The 20,385-nt window shown below is 38.8% G+C and overlaps 1 protein-coding gene across 1 annotated transcript in view; it reads left to right on the top strand.

The window, feature by feature from the left end:
• The window catches only part of ZNF277 (zinc finger protein 277), a 130,800-nt gene that overhangs the window by 57,079 nt on the left and 53,336 nt on the right, over nucleotides 1-20,385 (top strand). Inside the window, exon 3 of the mRNA XM_055590351.1 lies at nucleotides 15,738-15,939. Within this exon, the coding sequence (XP_055446326.1) occupies nucleotides 15,738-15,939 (202 nt within the window). The remainder of the gene's footprint in view (nucleotides 1-15,737; nucleotides 15,940-20,385) is intronic.

Raw genomic sequence — 20,385 nt, 5'->3', positions numbered from 1 at the left:
TATTTCAAACAGCTGTTGCTTTCACATTATTGTTACTACTGCATTATTAAAGTAGACACTACTAATTCCTCTTTATGGAATGGATTAAGATAAGAATGAATCATGTATAAACCAGGCAAGTAATCGATCGCCAAGAAAGCCGCCTGAGAAAGGAGACTTAATCACAGTTCACCATGAAGTAGTTCTGAAAGTACAAATTTGTATCATGAAAATGAGGCACCAGCCAACATTTTGGATTCTGCACAGCCTTCATATTACAGGAATGCAAAGGAGCTTAATATCATCTCATGAGTTGTAATCTGAGCAGGAAATCAAGCCATTTCTGCAGCCACTAATCTACTACATGGTACAAGTCTTTTTGCCCCTTTGGTTAAGTTTATTCCTACATATTGTGTTCTTTTTTGATGCTATTATAAATTGAATTGCTTGATTTTCCTTTTCAGAAAATTCATTGCTGGTATATAGAAGAAACACAACTGATTTTTGTATGTTGATTATGTGTCCTGCAACTTTGCTGAATTTGTTTATTAGTTCTAAGCAATTTTTTCTGTGTGAGTAACCTTTATAATATTCTACATTCAAGATTATGTAATCTGCAAACATCACTTCTTTTCTTATTTGGATGCCATTTTTGTTTCTTGTTTGTTTCTGACCTAGTTTCTAGGACTTCCAGTATTATATTAAATATAAATGTCAAGAGTGGGCATCCTTAATTTGTTCCTCATCTTAGCGTGAAAGCATTCAGTTTTCACAATGATTATATATGATGTTCACTATGAGCTTTTTATATATGGCCTTTATTATGTTAAGGTAATCATCTTTTTTTTTAAAGGTAAGCTCCTTTTTTTTCTAGTTTATTGAGTTTTTATCATGAAAGGATGTTGAATTCTGTCAGTGCTTTTTTTCGTCTATTGAGATGGTCCTGTGATTCAGAGCTTTCGTTCTGTTAATGTGGTATATACCACACTGATTGATTTTCATATGCTTAACCATTCTTGCATCCCAAGGATAAATTCCATTCAGTTATAATGTGTGATCCTTTTAATGTCCTCTTGAATTTGGCTTGCTAGTATTTTGTTGGGAATTTTTGCATCTTTACACATTAAGGATATTAGGCTGTAGTTTTCTTGTAGTGTCTTTGTCTAGCTTTGGTATCAAAGTAATGCTGACCTCATAAAATGAGTTTGGAAGTGTTCCTTCCTCTTCAGTATTTTGGAGAAGTTTGAAGATTGGCACTAATTCTTTAAGTGTTTTATAGAATTCTTCTGTGAAGCCAAAAGGAACACCTGAGCTTTTCTTTGTTTTTCCTTACCAATTCAATCTCCTTATAGTTATAGATTTTCTGCTTCTTTGTGATTAAGTTTTGGTACATTGTATGTTTCTAGGAATGTATTCATTTCTTCTAGGTTATCCAATTTGTTGGAGTATAATTATTCATGGTACCCTCGAATGATCCTTTGTATTTCTGTGTTATCAGTTATAGTATCTCCCTCTTTCATTCCTAATTTTGAGTTTATCTTTTCAAAACACCAACTCTTAATTTTGTTGACTTTTTTCTATACTTTTTCCTATTCTCTTAATCTCTATTCTCTATTTCATTTATTTCATTATTTCACTCATTTATTTCCCTTCTGTCCACTTGAAGCTTGGTTTGTTCTTCTTTGACTAGTTCCTTGAATTACAGTTTGTTAATGTGAGATCTTCCTTTTAACATACATGTTTACCAATATAAACTTCCCTGTAAATACTGGTTTTGCTGCATCCCACAAATGTTTGTATCTTCTGTTTTCATTTTGTTAGGACTTGCTTTGTGACCTAGTACATTATGTTGCTTCCCTGATTAAAGACTTTCAGGATCTACTCACAACTTTCAAATTAAATATAAATCTTTGGCTTGGTATTAAGGTTCATCAGCACGTGATCTGCCTACTTTTACAGCCTTTTTTTAATGAGACTCGAGCACTAATTGAACTATTTGGACTTTTAAACAACCTATGTGTACTTGCTGAAATTCTTTACCTTGGAATCCTCTATGAAGACACCCCTTTATTTCTCCAGATTTATTTTTTCATCCCTATCCTTAGCCCTTGATGTATATGATCAACCTCACTTATAATTGTTGTATAGTTGTCTCATATTTTCTTCTAGACTAACAACTTTTCATGGTAGGGGTCTTTACTAAAGACCTTTGTGTTTCTTAGACAATCTAGAATATGCCTTATGCATAATAGGCATTCAATTTTTAAATGGTAAGTTTAATCAAAATTTTTTATCTCAGGTAGCAAGACTTAGTGACTGAGTTAAAATGAGCTTGCTTTACTTCTTTCTTAATTTTATCTGTCACAGTCACATTTAGGAACTCATCAGATAGCATATTTTTATTTAAGAAATTTTCAGTGTTAAAGATTGGGGTAAATAAATGCATTCGTAATCTCTCATTCTTTTGTATATTTTCTTTCAAACCTTGCAGTTGTGTTTGAATGTATGTACATGTATGCTTGTATATGTGTGAGGAATTGTTTGCAATTTATTGTGGATTAGGCTCTTTTCAGATAATATCAAACATGTTTGTCAATATCTCTCCATTGTTTTCATAATTGCCAGTCAGCAAATTCATAGTGTTATGCGGCACAGATTTGCCATGTATTATGGAACAATTTCCATTTGCATGACATTTAGGTTGTTTCTATTACTTTACTTTATAGATGATGCTATAATAAAGTTTTCATAGCTTTTTGCCTGTTAAATTAGCTCCTTAAATTTTCAAGTATGGATTTATTAGATTTCAGGGTTGAATGTGCTGTTAACTTTTTCATACCAGAGGACGGATCAGACCTTCCACCGGTATCGATGTGTCTACTAATCCAGCGCAGCCTCATCAGCTGTCCCGGTGTGCTGCTGAGGCTATGCGACAGTGACGGTTTACATCTGTCCCCACACACACTCCCACTCTTAGTAGGAGTTTAGTAAATTGATCTTTTAAATATTGGGCCTCATTACTTTACAAAATGAATTATTAGCCCCAGGGTAGTTAAATAAATATCTTAATTATACCCTTATTCTGAGCTTTATAGATTAATTATAGTTAAATCCTAGACCCCATCTTTGCAGTTTTCCAAATGCATCTGCAGGGGAGCCACTCGTGGAAATCAAAGAACTGACTTGTTTAGAAGTAGAAGGCCATTTTGTAGTGTAATTTTACTTCAAGAATTTAGAAATCAATAAACCTTGGAGTTTAATTTTTTCAGAATAAAATCAACACATAACCAATGAATTGATTAGGCATTTAAATCCTCTGGAAAGACATGGTTTCTTCAGATCAAAAGCTTAGAGAACAAGCCTGAAAATATTGTCCAGGCTTGTTAAAATATGTAAGTAAACTATAATCAAAGGCTTCCCAGGTGGCTAAGACAGTTCATAAACTGCCTGCAAATGTAGGAGACATGGGTTCAACCGCTGGGTCAGAAAGATTCCCTGGAGGAGGAAATAGCAACTCACCCCAGTATTCTTACCTGGACAGTATTCTTGTCCATGTAAATCCCATGGACAGAGGAGCCTGGCAGGCTACAGTCCATGAGGTTGCAAAAGAGTTGAACACAGCTGAGTGACTGAGCATGCATGTAAGCTATAATCAAATAAATTACACTAATATCTATAAAGAACAAATGTAAAGAAAATGTTTACATAGGAAACTAGGAGTTTATAGCATTTTCAGAATTAAAACAGCAAACGCAAAAAAAAATACCTATCTCAATATTCCAGTTTTTATGTCCTTCTGGAACACCCCCAAAAGATGTCCTTTTCATTATAGGGGACGGGAATGCAAAAGTAGGAAGTCAAGAAATACCTGGAGTAACAGGCAAATTGGGCCTTGAAGTACAGAATAAAGCAGGTCAAAGGCTAAAAAAGTTTTGCCAAGAGAAAGTGAAAGTGAAATTGCTCAGTAGTGTTCGACTCTTTGCAACCCCGTGCATGGACTGTAGCCTGCCAGGCTCCCCCATCCATGGGATTCTCCAGGCAAGAATACTGGAGTGGGTTGCCATTTCCTTCTCCAGGGGATCTTCCCGATCCAGGGATCGAACCCAGGTCTCCCGCATTGCAGGCAGATGCTTTAACCTCTGAGCCAAGAGAATGCGCTGGTAATAGTAAACACCCTCTTCCAACAACACAAGAGAAGACTCTACACATGGACATCACCTGATGGTCAATACTGAAATCAGATTGATTATATTCTTTGCAGCCAAAGATGGAGAAGCTCTCTACAGTCAACAAAAACAAGACCAGGAGCTGACTGTGGCTCAGATCATGAATGCCTTATTGCCAAATTCAGACTTAAATTGAAGAAAGTGGGGAAAACCACTAGACCATGCAGGTATGACCTATCAAATCTGTTCTGATTATACAGTGGGAGTGAGAAATAGATTTAAGGGATTAGATCTGATAGACAGTGCCTGAAGGACTATGGACGGAGGTTCATGACATTGTACGGGAGGCAGCAATCAAGACCATCCCCAAGAAAAAGAACTGCAAAAAGGCAAAATGGTTGTCTGAGGAGGCTTTATAAATAGCTGCGAAAAGAAGAGAAGCGAAAGGCAAAGGTGAAAAGGAAAGATACACCCATTTGCATGCAGAGTTCCAAAGAATAGCAAGGACAGATAAGAAGGCCTTCCTCAGTGATCAATGCAAAGAAATACACGAAAACAATAGAAAGGGGAAGACTAGAGATCTCTTCAAGAAAATTAGAGATACCAAGGGAACATTTCATGCAAAGATGGGTACAATAAAGGACAGAAATGGTATGGACCTAATAGAAGCAGAAGACATTAAGAAGAGGTGGCAAGAATACACAGAACTATACAAAAAAGATCTTCATGATCCAGATAATCACAATGGTGTGATCACTGACCTAGAGCCAGACATCCTGGAATGTGAAGTCAAGTGGGCCTTAGGAAGCATCACTATGAACAAAGCTGGTAGAGGTGATGGAATTCCAGTTGAGCTATTTCAAATCCTAAAAGATGATGCTGTGAAAGTGCTGCACTCAATATGCCAGCAAATTTGGAGAACTCACCAGTGGCCACAGGACCGGGAAAGGTCAATTTTCATTCCAATCCCAAAGAAAGGCAATGCCAAAGAGTGCCCAAACTACCACACAATTGCACTCATCGCACACACTAATAAAGTAATGCTCAAAATTCTCCAAGCCAGGCTTCAACAGTACGTGAACCCTGAACTTCCAGATGTTCCAGCTGGTTTTAGAAAAAAGCAGAGGAACCAGAGATCAAATTGCCAACATCTGCTGGATCATCAAAAAAACAAGAGAGTTCCAGATAAATATCTATTTCTGCTTTATTGACTATGCCAAAGCCTTTGAGTGTATGGATTACAATAAACTGTGGAAAATTCTGAAAGAAATGGGAATACCAGATCACCTGACGTGCCTCTTGAGAAGCCTATATGCACGTCAGGAAGCAACAGTTAGAACTGGACATGGAACAACAGACTGGTTCCAAATAGGAAAAGGAGTACATCAAGGCTGTATATTGTCACCCTGCTTATTTAACTTATATACAGAGTACATCATGAGAAATGCTGGACTAGAAGAAACACAAACTGGAATCAAAATTGCTGGAGAAATATCAATAAGCTCAGATATGCAGATGACACCACCCTTATGGCAGAAAGTGAAGAAGAACTAAAAAGCCTTTTGATGAAAGAGGAGAATGAAAAAGTTGGCTTAAAGCTCAACATTCAGAAAACTAAGATCATGGCATCCGGTCCCATCATTTCATGGCAGATAGATGGGGAAACAATGGAAATGGTGACAGACTTTATTTTGGGGGGGCTCCAAAATCACTGCAGATGGTGACTGCAGCCATAAAATTAAAAGATGCTTACTTCTTGAAAGAAAAGTTACAACCAACCTAGATAGCATATTAAAAAGCAGAGACATTACTTTGCCAACAAAGGTCCATCAAAGTCATGTGTGGATGTGAGAGTTGGACTATAAAGAAAGCTGAGCGCCAAAGAATTGATGCTTTTGAACTGTGGTGTTAGAGAAGACGATTGAGAGTCCCTTCAGCTGCAAGGAGATCCAGCCCATCCATCCTAAATGAAATCAGTCCTGAATATTCATTGGAAGGACTGATGCTGAAGCTCCAATACTTTTACCACCTGATGTGAAGAACTGATTCATTGGTAAAGACCCTGATGCTGGGAAAGATTGAAGGTGGGAGCAGAAGGGGACGACAGAGGATGAGATGGTTGGATGGCATCACCGACTCAATGGACATGAGTTTGAGTAAACTCCGGGAGTTTGTAATGGACAGGGATGCCTGGCGTCCTGCAGTCTGCAGGGTTGCAGAGAGTCAGACACAACTAAGTGACTCAACTGAACTGAACTGATCAATTAATTAGATGATCATATGAGAGTAGGAACTAAACCAGTTTTATCTGGACTGAGTATATCACCAAATTACTGCTTTTTTTGTTTTGTTTTCAGTTTCACTAATAGTGTGGTGATACTGGAGCTTCCCTGGTGGCTGAGATAGATAGTAAAGAAGCTGCCTGCAATGCAGGAGACCTGGGTTCAATCTCTGGGTCAGGAAAATCCCCTGGCGAAGGGCGTGACTACTTAGAGTTTGCAAAAGCAGGTTGCAGGGATTTCTTAAAGGGGAAATGATATGTGGGGTATACTGCAGGTCCTTACAAAGGAATGCTGGAAAAGTTATCAATTTACTTGGGCTTTTTTTCTCTCATTAGACTTAAGGCTGACAGAAACCTCAGTCATCTTATTTTTTCTTCCAAGTACCAGCAGCCAACTGTTTGTTTGGCAGTAATGATATATTGTAAAGTATAGGACTACCCCTCCTAGCACTTAGGTATGTTGTAAATTCGTGACTGCTTTGTTCCCTGGATAGAACCTTGCCACTCAAAGTGTGGTTTATGGATGGATGAGTGGGCTGACATCATCTGGGAACTGAGACATGCAGAATTTTAAGCCTATCTGCCTCCTGGTTCTACTTTGTTAATTCATGTCCTCCAAGAAGCACACACCAAGATGGGATTTGACATCTTAAGAGATGTGTTAGGGAAGACGCCAAAGGGAAAAAGGAGAAGTAGGTCTGACCTGTGTGAAGGAAAGAGCTAAGGGAGGATTGTGTAGGATCTAAGAGTTTAGCACAGTACTAAGCAATTTTCTGGCAAGCCAAGGGAGAGTCCTCCAGCCAGTGTTAGAACTAGTAAGGCAGAAGTTCCATCTCTCACAGGAATGAGTCTGCCTTCCTATTTGTGCTGCCTCCAGTCATTTACTGAGAGCACTGTATGGAAAGCTCTGCTTCAGTGGAAGTGGGATTTCAGAGCACAGCACTGAGACCTTCTTTCAATTACGGTCATAGCAGCCAGAGATCTCATTGGCACGTTTCCCTGGCCATGACACCTTCTGAATCAGGTGCATCAACAAAACCTCCAGGTGACTATGTGCACATTAAACTTTGAGAAGCACTATTCTAGAATAATAATTTGACACTTTGAGGATGTTACCCACAGTCAATAAAATTGTTTATGATCGGCATAGCATCTCCTCAAAAATGCAGTTCTTTGGGGATAGTATTTTTCACAGTTCATTTGAACAGAGTTGCTGTTCAAAGTGAGAACTAGAGCAGATAATTTGTTGTTAATTTGTAACAAATGTGTGAAGCCAATTTGGGGCCAAAGCAGAATTTCCAAGATGCTTTGCCTGCTTGCTGAAGGGAGCTAGATACAATTTACTTCCTCTGGCCTTTTAGAGTTTAAGGTTCTTGTAACAAAGAATTATATATTTCTGCTTCTGTTCTCTTTTTACCACTTGGTAAGATATAAATATGATTCTTATGGTGTTAGGAAAATCTTATTGAGTTGCCTCTGCTGATACAGGGCTTAGTATTTGAGGGGCTCACTTCTATCATACTAATTTACATAAACTATTTACTTTTTTTTTTACAATTTGAATTACTAATTTACATGAAAAATCAAGAGTACTTTTTAAATCACTAATTAAAGATAAAATACTTTTACTACACTCAATAGTATTTTTGGTGATCTTGGAATTCAGTGTAATTTTTATGTCATTATTTATTAATTAGTAGTGGGCTGTTGCCCCAAGGGCCACACAGCACTGAAGATCTGGCTATAAATAAAGTTGGACTACTCTCAATCTTGGGCAGAGAAAGTTCCTCTAAAGACAGACAGCCACAGGTGTTCCCTAAAATAGAATTTACCTAGAAACTGAGTTAAAGGTGTAAGAACCTCTGGTCCACTATCAGCAAACACTTGTCAAATGTAATCTATGTTTCAGGCACTGTATAATTACAACAGAGACCTGGAAATCAGTAAGACTTAGTCCTCGACCTTGAAGAATTCACAGAGTATCCTAGTGGCAGAAATATACCTGAAAACAATTAATTACAGCAGAGATATTTGCTGTTGTTGAGCATAGAGAGATGGAATAGGTCAAGCAGCTGGGGAGCTGGCAGACACAAAGAATGGTACAAATGCATCACATGAGAAACTAGTAAGGGCTGTCTTTGTGCACCAGGCCTGTCAGGAATATCTAAAATTCTGAGCAGATCACCTGAGCTATCTAAAACTTAACTTATTACCATCCCTCTCACAAAATAGGGCTTCCCTGGTGGCTCAACTGGTAAAGAATCCACCTGCAATGCGGGAGACCTGGGTTCCATCCCTGGGTTGGGAAGATCCCCTAGAGAAGGGAAAGGCTAGCCACTCCAGTATTCTGGCCTGGAGAATTCCATGGACTGTATAGTCCACGGGGTCACAAAGAGTCGGACACGACTGAGCGACTTTCACTTTTCAGTAAATAAAAATCCTGCTTCTTTACATGTATTCATAGAATTGTGACTGGTACCCCTATTCATATAGCCTTTTCCGACAGAAACCTGAGAGGCTTCCTCATGTCCTTCTGCTTTACTCCCTGTGGCCAACATTACTCAGGAACTCTCAGTTTAATCTTCAGAGCCTCTTCTCTGTTCCTCCCTTCTGAGCACTGCCAACACTGCTGCCTCAGACAAGCTCTTAAACTTGAACATCTGCAGTAGTCTTCCCACTGGTTAGTCTCCCCCATCTTCAGACATGACCTCTTTCCAATCCATTCTCCCCTTATCAGTTTAAAACAGGAGTGGCCCTTCTTCCTGTAGGAAAAGGCCTAAACGCCTTAAGGAGTTAGGTATAGGTTGAGAGATCAAAAAAAGATCTTAATGACCCAGATAACCACAGTGGTGTGATCACTCACCTAGAGCCAGACATCCTGGAGTGTGAAATCAAATGGGCCTTAAGAAGCATCACTATGAACAGAGCTAGTGGAGGTGATGGAATTCCAGCTGAGCTATTTCAAATCCTGAAAGATGATGCTGTGCAAGTGCTGCCCTCAATATGCCAGCAAATTTGGAAAACTCACCAGTGGCCACAGGACTGGGAAAGGTCAGTTTTCATTCGAATCCCAAAGAAGGGCAATGCCAAGGAATGTTCAAACTATTGCACAATTGCACTTATTTCACATGCTAGCAAGGTCATGCTCAAAATTCTCCAAGTCAGGCTTCAGCAATACATGAACCAAGAACTTCCAGATGTTCAAGCTGGATTTAGAAAAGGCAGGGGAACCAGAGATCAAATTGCCAACATCCATTGGATCATAGAAAAAGCCAACACATTAGAAAAGACCCTGATGCTGGGAAAGATAGAAGGCAGGAGCAGAAGGGGATGAGAGAGGATGAGATGATTGGGTGGCATCACCAACTCAATGGACATGAGTTTCAGCAAGCTCCAGGAGATGGTGAAGGACAGGGAAACCTAGACGTGCTGCAGTCCATGGGGTCACAGAGTCAGATGCAACAGAACAACATGGGTTGAGAGTGCTACTAATGCTTGAGGGCCAAACTGCTTGGATTCAAATCCTGGCTCTACCGTTTACTAGCTGTCTAGGGCAAGTCACTTAGCCTCTCAGTGACTAAGTTTCCTCAACTGTAGTATAGATGTAGAAACTGACTCTCTGTCATAGGATTATTGAGGGGGTTAAATGACTCAATACTGTACCTGTAAAGTGCTTAAGAGTGCCTGGCATGAAGTCAATACACTGCTTGATGGTGGGTACTCATGGTAGGATAATAGTACACAGAGAACGTGCCAGGTAAATAAAGATGACCAGTACTCCCCTTGTCTTCCAGAGACTAACAATCTGAAGGCAAACAAATTAGGTCTTATGATCAATGTTGTCAGAATTTGAGCACAATCCTAAATGATCAGGGAATAAGGAGAAATTTATTAACTCTTGTAATCTAAAATTGTTCTGTTAAGTTTTTTTTGTTTTCCGGATACATAGTAAGTCAACTTCCCAAATACAACTTCAGTTCAGTTCAGTTCAGTCGCTCAGTCATGTCTGACTCTTTGTGACCCCGTGAATCGCAGCACGCCAGGCCTCCCTGTTCATCACCAACTCCCAGAGTTCCCTCAGACTCACGTCCATCGAGTCAGTGAAGCCATCCAGCCATCTCATCCTCTGTTGTCCCCTTCTCCTCCTGCCCCCAATCCTTCCCAGCATCAGAGTCTTTTCCAATGAGTCAACTCTTCGCATGAGGTGGCCAAAGTACTGGAGTTTCAGCTTTAGCATCATTCCTTCCAAAGAACACCCAGGACTGATCTTCTTTAGAATGGAGTGTCTCTCAAACCACACGTTCCTCATACATAAAATTTGAAGACTCATGATTTTGTTCCTGTATACACTTACAGTGACAATAAGCAACTGGTTCTAGTACGTGTGAACATTTAGGTCCAATAGTTTGAAAAAAAGAGAAACTGGCATTGAACGCATATACAAAAGGGAAGACACATGATCCACAGACGAATAGTAGAGAGTTTGCAGTAAAGCCTCAGGAAGTAATAACAGTGGTAGAGCTACCGCTGTAGTTATCTGTAGTTAACTGTAGAGATGACTGGTTGAAAAAGATCCTGATGCTGGGAAAGACTGAAGGCAGAAGGAGAAGGAGACGACAGAGGATGAGATGGTCGGATAGCATCACCGACTCGATGGACATGAGTTTGAGCAAGCTCTGGGAGTTGGTGATGGACAGGGAAACCTGGCATGCTGCAGTCCATGGGGCCATGAAGAGTCGGACCAGACTGAGCAACCGGATTGAACTGAGTGATAACTGTACCCACTGGTTTTTGAAGTGTGTGGGCTGCTGAGGTTTGAGAGTTGCTGGTGAAAGTGATATGAGGGAGATTGCAGGACACTGGGAGAATATATGTAAATTCAGTATGTCTTATAAGTACATATGAATTCAAAACTGAACACAGAGTTTAAAGAAGAAATACAGATTGAGGAATTGCCTTTTGATGTTAGAGGCAGAAGAATATACTGTTTGAATTTGGGTTCAAATTACTAGTTCAGTTCAGTCGCTCAGTCGTGTCTGACTCTTTGTGACCACATGGACTGCAGCACGCCAGGCATCCCTGTCCCTCACAAACTCCTGGAGTTTACTCAAACTCATGTCCATTGAGTCAGTGATGCCATCCAACCATCTAATCCTCTGTCGTCCCCTTCTCCTTCTGCCCTCAATCTTTCCCAGGATCAGGGTCTTTTCCAGTGAGTCAGCTCTTCACATCAGGCGGCCAAAGTATTGGAGTTTCAGCTTCAACATCAGTCCTTCCAATGAACACTCAGGACTGATCTTTAGGATGTACTGGTGGGATCTCCTTGTAGTCCAACGGACTCTCAAGAGTCTTCTTCAACACCACAGTTCAAAAGCATCAATTCTTCGGCACTCAGCTTTCTTTATAGTCCAACTCTCACATCCATATGTAACTACTGGAATAACCATAGCTTTGACTAGATGAACCTTTGTTGGCAAAGTAATGTCTCTACTTTTTAATATGCTGTCTTGGTTGGTCGTAGCTTTCCTTCCAAAAAGCAAGCATCTTTTAATTTCATGGCTGAAGTCACCATCTGCAGTGATTTTGGAGCCCAAAAAAATAAAGTCTGCCACTGTTTCCATTGTTTCCCCATCTATTTGCCACGAAGTGATGGGACTGGATGCCATGATCTTCGTTTTCTGAATTTTGAGCTTTAAGCCAACTTTTTTACTCTCCTCTTTCACTTTCATCAAGAGGTTCTTCAGTTCTTTGCTTTCTCCCATAAGGATGGTGTCATCAGCGTATCTGAGGTTATTGGTATTTCTCCAGCAATCTTGATTCCAGCTTGTGCTTCATCCAGCCCAGTGTTTCTCATGATGTACTCTGCATATAAGTTAAATAAGCACAGTGACCATATACAGCCTTGACGTACTCCTTTTCCTATTTGGAACCAGTGTGTTGTTCCATGTCCAGTTCTAACTGTGCTTCCTGACCTGCATACAGATTTCTCAAGAGGCAGGTCAGATGGTCTGGTATTCCCATCTCTTCAAGAATTTTCCACAGTTTATTGTGATCCACACAGTTAAAGGTTTTGGCACAATCAGTAAAATGGAAGTAGATGTTTTTTCTGAAACTCTCTTGCTTTTTTGCTGATCCAGCAGATGATGGCAATTTGATCTTTGGTTCCTCTGCCTTTTTAAAACCAGCTTGAACATCTGGAAGTTCATGGCTCACATATTGCTGAAGCCTGACTTGGAGAATTTTGAGCATTAGTGTACTAGCATCTGAGATGAGTGCAATTGTGCGGTAGTTTGAGCATTCTTTGGCATTGCCTTTCTTTGGGATTCGAATGAAAACTGACCTTTCCCAGTCCTGTGGCCACTGGTGAGTTTTCCAAATTTGCTGGCATATTGAGGGCAGCACTTGCACAGCATCATCTTTCAGGATTTGAAATAGCTCAGCTGGAATTCCATCACCTCCACTAGCTCTGTTCATAGTGATGCTTCTTAAGGCCCATTTGATTTCACACTCCAGGATGTCTGGCTCTAGGTGAGTGATCACACCACTGTGGTTATCTGGGTCATTAAGATCTTTTTTTGATCTCTCAACCTATACCTAACTCCTTAAGGCGTTTAGGCCTTTTCCTACAGGAAGAAGGGCCACTCCTGTTTTAAACTGATAAGGGGAGAATGGATTGGAAAGAGGTCATGTCTGAAGATGGGGGAGACTAACCAGTGGGAAGACTACTGCAGATGTTCAAGTTTAAGAGCTTGTCTGAGGCAGCAGTGTTGGCAGTGCTCAGAAGGGAGGAACAGAGAAGAGGCTCTGAAGATTAAACTGAGAGTTCCTGAGTAATGTTGGCCACAGGGAGTAAAGCAGAAGGACATGAGGAAGCCTCTCAGGTTTCTGTCGGAAAAGGCTGTATGAATAGGGGTACCAGTCACAATTCTATGAATACATGTAAAGAATGCATGTACAGTTCTTCTGTGTAATCTTGCCACGTCTTCTTAATATCTTCTGCTTCTGTTGGGTCTATACTATTTCTGTCCTTGATGGAGCCCATGTTTGCATGAAATGTTCCCTTGGTATCTCTGATTTTCTTGAAGAGATCCCTAGTCTTTCCCATTGTGTTGTTTCCTCTATTTCTTCGCATTGATCGCTGAAGAAGGCTTTCTTATCTCTTCTTGCTATTCTTTGGAACTCTGCATTCAAATGGGTATATCTTTCCTTTTCTCCTTTGCTTTTCACTTGTCCTTTTCACAGCTATTTGTAAGGCTTAGACCATTTACTAACACTGTGATTTGGGGAAATTATTTAATTTTTTAAGTCTGAGTTCTCATCTGAAAGATGGGGGTTGTGATAATACTAATCCAAAAAGGAAGTTAGGATTGTGAAAGTTCTCTAAACACTTTGCTGGTAATTTACAAATAGCAAACATCTAGTAAGGTTAGTTCTTGCTGTTGGTGGTGATTATTAATAAATTGTTTCTTTTCTTCCATTAAGATAAGTGAATTTACAGATATTTCAGTCAAATTTAGGAGAAGAGCCTCTTCCTAGATGGCAGGTTATTGTCTACTTAGAATATGCTGCCTTTTGTTATCTTATTCTAGGGAACGTAAAATATAGTAGAGTTTCATAAGCATATCCCTATCTCTTTCCTCACCTATTTTTCACGTGCAGGTTTAAGTTCCTACAGAATTTAACATGTAACTGAAAAATATATCCTACAACTAAAGAGCTATAGAATTCCAGAAATCCTTGATTTCATTACCTAATTTATGAATGTAATAATTGGTAACATGCCAGTTTTACTAATAATGCTTTTAAAGGGCTGAAACATTTTTCATATTCTCCCTATTGTCATATGTACCCTGTTTTCTCTTTCTTGATATTTAATAATTTTATGTAACTAAAATAAACAGTTTGATTTAGTATCCTCTATTATGAGTGATGTGTTAGAGGACATTCCTTACAGGACACTTTCCCGAAGCTCACTTAAACTCCTCAGTCCCATGCTCCTATAAGTGCTGTACATTCCCTGCTTCCCTCCCTCCCTGCCTCCTCTTCTCTCTCCCTCCCTATCTCCCCATCTCTCTCTTTCCCTCTCTCTCTCTCTATCCTTTTAACTTTTCTGCCCTTTAGCCTTGATGGTAAGAATAGTATCATGCAGCATCAAACAGGAAACAGCCAGCACTCAGTATATTCAGCTAGGTTTTGTTGAGTGAGTGAATGAATGCTGCCCTCTTGCATCATTTATCCAGTTCTGAGACCGGGGTCAGCAGTGTACCAGTAACTGATCAATTAGTTATTCATTTAAAAAGGCATTTAGGAAAAAGGTAAAGTAAAATAAAAAATAAATAAAATTTAACGTAGAATTAAATAGTAACCTAATTCCAGAGACTGCTGTCTGTGAAACAGCTGTCTTTCTAAAGTCTAAAGCTGTCTTTCTAAAGCCCTTCTTCAAATGCCAAATGCCTTCCACTAGTTACCTGGTTGCTAACTACTCAGTAGCGTGCCTACAGTGACAGGTTCAGTCTAGAAGACTGAAGAGAAATCGTGATAAAACTCTCTAATTCAAGGCCCTTAATTCAGAGCTGTAGCTCTTAAACACCTCAACTCTTAAAGATTCTGTAGGTGATGTTAGGGAAAGGAATAATGTAGACATGAAAAAGGTTCATCATGTATGTCTAGTGATTGAGCATTCATCTCTTTGTTCACAAGAACTTGAATTATGATATACAACTGTGTAATAAGCAAATGATAGACATAAATCAAATCACAAATTGCCACCTGGGCCACCCAGCACATGCTGTGTCAACCCAATGTGAGACTTACCTTCTTCTCACTTGACAGATAATCAGAGACAGGAAAAAGTTTGCAGGTGCAACAGGAAGCAGCTAAAAAGATTGTCCTGGCATCACCTGTAGCCTCAGTATATACCATTTACCTCCCAGTGTCATGACTCTCGGCCATAGGTCACATTTGAGACTTAGAACCTTAACCCAGTGTGCTGCAGCCTACCCCTCAAGTCCCCCTAGAGTTGCTGCCATTGGCCACTGTCCAAGAATGAGGTTGCACAGCTGTCCTGACAAATGAGTTTCCCCCATTCAAGCCAGCAAATGGAGAGTTTGAGCTGCTTTGTAATACTCCTTGCCTCTGGGTTGCAGAAGCTGTTTAACATGTAATAAAGTGTCTTGCTCTCTGGTACTGTGTATTTTCTTTTAGAAATTATGTAAACATCTTTAGGATCCTTTTAATGCAGGAGGCGAGAAATCATCCATCTAAAGGGAGTTGATTTCAGCTTTTTTCCTCTTTCTTTTTGTCTCTCCCAGACACTAAGGATTATATCCTGGAGCCGCTTTCTCTGCCAGAAAGTCCAGGTGGCACCACCAGCTTAGAAGGTTCTCCATCTGTGCCTTGTATTTTCTGTGAAGAACATTTTCCTGTGGTTGAACAAGACAAACTTCTGAAACACATGATTATTGAACATAAGATTGTCATAGCTGATGTCAAGTTGGTTGCTGATTTCCGAAGGTAAATTTTGTTTTCATCCATAGAAGAATTAGGTCTACTAACTTAATTATTCCTGTAAAAATATGAAAATTCATACTCTTTTTCAGGTTTCAACTTAGCCTTTTTTCAACTTTGAGCTTATTTGCATTCTTGAGCAAGTTGTATTTGAAAATGTTACATACTGTTGTATTTCTACAAATTCTGGAAGAAGATCAACTTTCTAAAGGGTTGATAATACTCCCTGTACCACATCTCATGAAATTTTTGGCATTGTTGGTCTCTATCAGAATGATGTCCTTTTTATATTTCAGGATACACACATTCTCCAGCTAAGTGAGTTCTTCCTGACAGCCCAGAATAAACTTGGTAAAAAAAACAAAAAAAAATTTTTTTAAGCCACCCAAAGGGAGGTTTGGGGGAAAGGGGATCTTGAATCTTAAGTGTTATGATAAAGTTGAAAATCAGAAAAAGACTGAGTCTTTCAACAACCCATAGGGGTATAAGGGTATAAAAGGAGACAGCAGCTAAGATCAGTGACTGAGGTGCTTAGAGGAAGAGGGTGAGGAAGATGAAGAGAAGATAGGTGTGAGTGGTTGAATAACTGCCAACACTGGACATGGTGAGAAATGTAGGAACCTAACCTGTATAGCTGGATCCTGAAGTGAGCTAGACTCACTAATTCTAGACCGATTCTCAGAAGTGATTGTCTAAGAGACATGCCTTCTCTGAAGCAGGTATAATGGAGTAGTTATGTGTAGGTCATTATTAGTTGAAAACACCTTGCAAACAATATGGTGGTAGTTAACTAGCTTAGTATAGTTACTGAAAGCACACATTTTGGTGTATCTGGTAAAGTCCCATTTTGAGATGTTCTGCATCTCAAACATTAGAATAGCCTAATTCTATTAGAATTAGGCTACAGAGCATTAGAGTAGCCCAGATATTGTAATATCCTTGCATCTAAATATCTGATATCCTTCTGATATCATCTGATATCAGATATCCTTCATACCCAATAAATAGTAGCCAACTTTTTAAGTATATTTTGATTACAAAAGATATATTTGAAGTCTTAGTTTTCTGCAACTAGAGCTTAAGTTTTCAATAGGCATTTGTTGCTGACCTGAAGATCTAATTATGGTTTGTAAAATTTGTTTTGAGAAATTTTCATTTCAGATTCTAAGTACTCTAAACTTCTAGAGTAACAGTTTGTTTTTTAAGGACAAATAACCACAGTGCCCACAGGGGTAATATTAGCTATTCTGTAGCCCTTTTGTTCTTCTCAACTGCGTAGCACCTTTTCTGAATGTCTGCTGTGTGCCTCCTGTGTGGTGGCTGCTTTTATCCACTTAGCATTGCCACTCAGCATTTAAGTAGACTTGGGGCTGTATGCTTAGGGGGCATAGAAAGTTATATGAACAATATATGTCACCAGCTCCTAGAATGAGCTTTTTTTTTTTTTTTGGCCACACCATGAAACACTTGGAATCTTTGTTCCCTGACTAGAGGTCAAACCTGGGCCCCCTGCAGTGGGAGCATACAGTCCTAACCACTAAACCAGCAAGGAATTTCCTAGAATAAGCTGATTTTTACAAGCTTTACAAGCTTTTACAGTGGAAAAAAAGTGCTTCTCATTTTCATCCATTGTTCTTTGTTTTCAATTAAAATATTTTTATGTGTATGTATGTATGTATGTATATACGTGTGTGTGTGTGTATGTGTTTTGGGAGTTTTCTCTTACATGATACAAAGTTGCTGCTGCTGCTAAGTCGCTTCAGTCGAGTCCTACTCTGTGCAACCCCAGAGACGGCAGCCCACCAGGCTTCCCCGTCCCTGGGATTTTCCAGGCAGGAACACTGGAGTGGGTTGCCATTTCCTTCTCCAATGCATAAAAGTGAAAAGTGAAAGTGAAGTCGCTCAGTCGTGTCCGACTCTAGCGACCCCATGGACTGCAGCCCACATGTAGTCAGATCTGTTGATTTTGTTTTAGACACTTCTTAAGCTAGAGAGCTTTGAATTGTTTACTTATTCAAATAACCATTGATAGGAGTATCAGCTAAGTAATGCTTTTCTAAATTTTGTATCACTTGGCTTTTCTTTGATGTAAAACTATATTTCTTTACTCTTTTGTGTGATATAAATGCAAATTCTCCCTCAGAAATTGCAGAAAAATGTGATGATCAGTGATAATTGAGTAATGCTGAATTTTTCTTTCTTTTCTAAAATCTGTAAGGAATGTCTGAATCAGAGTTTGTATTTTATCCTTTGTACTTAATGTAAGATAGCTGAGTGGCTATATTTGTTCTAATCAATCTCTCTTTTTATCATTGTTGTCAATCTTATCTGTATGTGGGCAGGAAAATCAAATTATTTGCTAGGTCTCAGGGCTTAAGAGTTGATAATCAAATGTTATGATCAATCACATTCTAAATGCAACTATGTAATAAAATGGATGCTTTAATTAAAAAGAAAAAGATGCTTGTCTGATAGAAGTGCTTTCTAAATAAAATATGTAGTTAGCATGTACTTTAAATTTGGAAATCTAGATTTTCCTTGTCAATTATCCTAATTAAATTAGTTGCATTCTCAGGAAGTAAAAACATGATTAATTCAAACTGACCAGGAATGTATATGAATAAACTTTAATACCTTTTAAAATATTCAGTCTCCTTTAGGTACTACCTGCCTATTGTTTAAGTAAACTAAAAATTCCTCTCCAAAACAGTACAAGCATTGACTACTATGATCAGAATTAAACTGGAATCTTTTCAGCATTATATGACTTTTTCTTAACAGTTATTGAGGGGAGGAAGGGACAGTGAGAAGTTCAATTGGCATGAATTAATTCACTCAGAACTGCTTTATAGGTTGAATAATTATTATATGTAATAATTATTATATATGCTTCTCAGAGAAGAGTTGTTGCTTCTGAGTACAATAAGTAATAAAGATGATAAATAGATAAGAGATGCATTTACCTCATCCTTTGTAAGAAATAAGCTCTAAAGTTTCATGTGGAATATATTTAACATTTTCTTTATTGGAACAAAGTAACAGTAAAACTTTCCAAGAGCAAATAAACAAAATCTCTCCTTTGATCCATTTATTAACAAAGCTATTTATATAAGCTATTTGCTAGCTTTATTCAGTAGATAAAATTTTTCCAGAAGAAAAATGTTAACTCCTAATTCTTTGCTCCTTTCTATATTAGATTCCACTCATTCCATGCTACTTAATTAACAGCTATATCTCAAATCTTTATGCTTCTGTCAGTATCACACCAGTTACAATGGGGAGTTGGACAGGGAAGATGGTATTACTACAAAGATTTCTGGTTAGACATGATTAAAATTCTTTGAAAGAAAGTATTTGCTGATGACCAAATAATTACTTTTATGGCTTTTTAATAAAATATGAAATGCTGTGACAACTATCCTCCAAATAAAGGGTTCATACCACATATTATTTCTTGGCTTCCTTTATGTATTGGGTGGCTGCAACTGTAGCTTAACTAAAGAAGTAGGAAAAAAATGAAGAAGTATTAAATGATTTCTTAACATGGAACAATATGTTTTAGTGGGTAGAAAAAAATGCCACAAATGCATGTGTTGAACATCTGCTATCTTTAAGACATGTCTCGGTTGAAGACAATTTATCTGAATGTTGTTACCAACCACAGGAAAATGGATATATTGACACTTCTTAATTCTGTGGTAAACTAAAAGTACTATTATGTGAAAACTGTGATTCATCTTAAATCTAGACTTAGGTCAAAATTTGTTGTAGTTCAGAGCTGTTCATTTAGTATACCATAAGGTATGATAATGTATTTAATTTACATGGTAGTTTATGATAATATTTCACTTTTGTAGCATGGCTTTTTTCATTTGATGTTGGTGTCGCCCAACCTTTGATCAGGAGGAGACCACTCAAATGACAACTTTGTGTCTATTGGACTGACCTCTTACCTGCATTATTCTCTTTTCCTCAGAACTGCCTAACAACATCTCAGAGATGTTTCTAGAGATGGTGTCTAAAAAACATCCTTTCCAGAATTCATAACTACTTGTTCATGGAGCAATAAAATAACTTTTAATGAATGGAAAGGCCTCTAGACTGTGAGCATATAACATTTTCTCTCCCTTCACCCCATGGGAAGCCTTAACAATTTGAGGAGCATAACTGAGGTTCTGTCAGACAGGCTCTCTCCATGATTTTAAGTCAGCTGCTGTTAGTTATCATGTCCCTTGTGCCTACCACATTGAGGTAAACAGTGATACAAAGCAAATGTGTGACGTGAGGCTTCTCTTAAAAGACCATGGAGAATAGGAGTGAACATGGAAGTCCTTGGAGACTCAGAGCCATTGACTTTTGGGATCAGGACTTCAGAAGAATTAGTGCCACTGTAGGGTCTCTCTTGAGGTCTTCCCTGGTGGCTCAGTGGGTAAAGAATCTGCCTGCAGTGCA

The sequence above is a fragment of the Bubalus kerabau genome, chromosome 8 (assembly GCF_029407905.1).
Source record: "Bubalus kerabau isolate K-KA32 ecotype Philippines breed swamp buffalo chromosome 8, PCC_UOA_SB_1v2, whole genome shotgun sequence".
Taxonomy (NCBI): Eukaryota; Metazoa; Chordata; class Mammalia; order Artiodactyla; family Bovidae; genus Bubalus; species Bubalus kerabau.
Note: the sequence above shows the minus strand (reverse complement) of the source record. Positions and strands in the feature narration are given on the sequence as shown.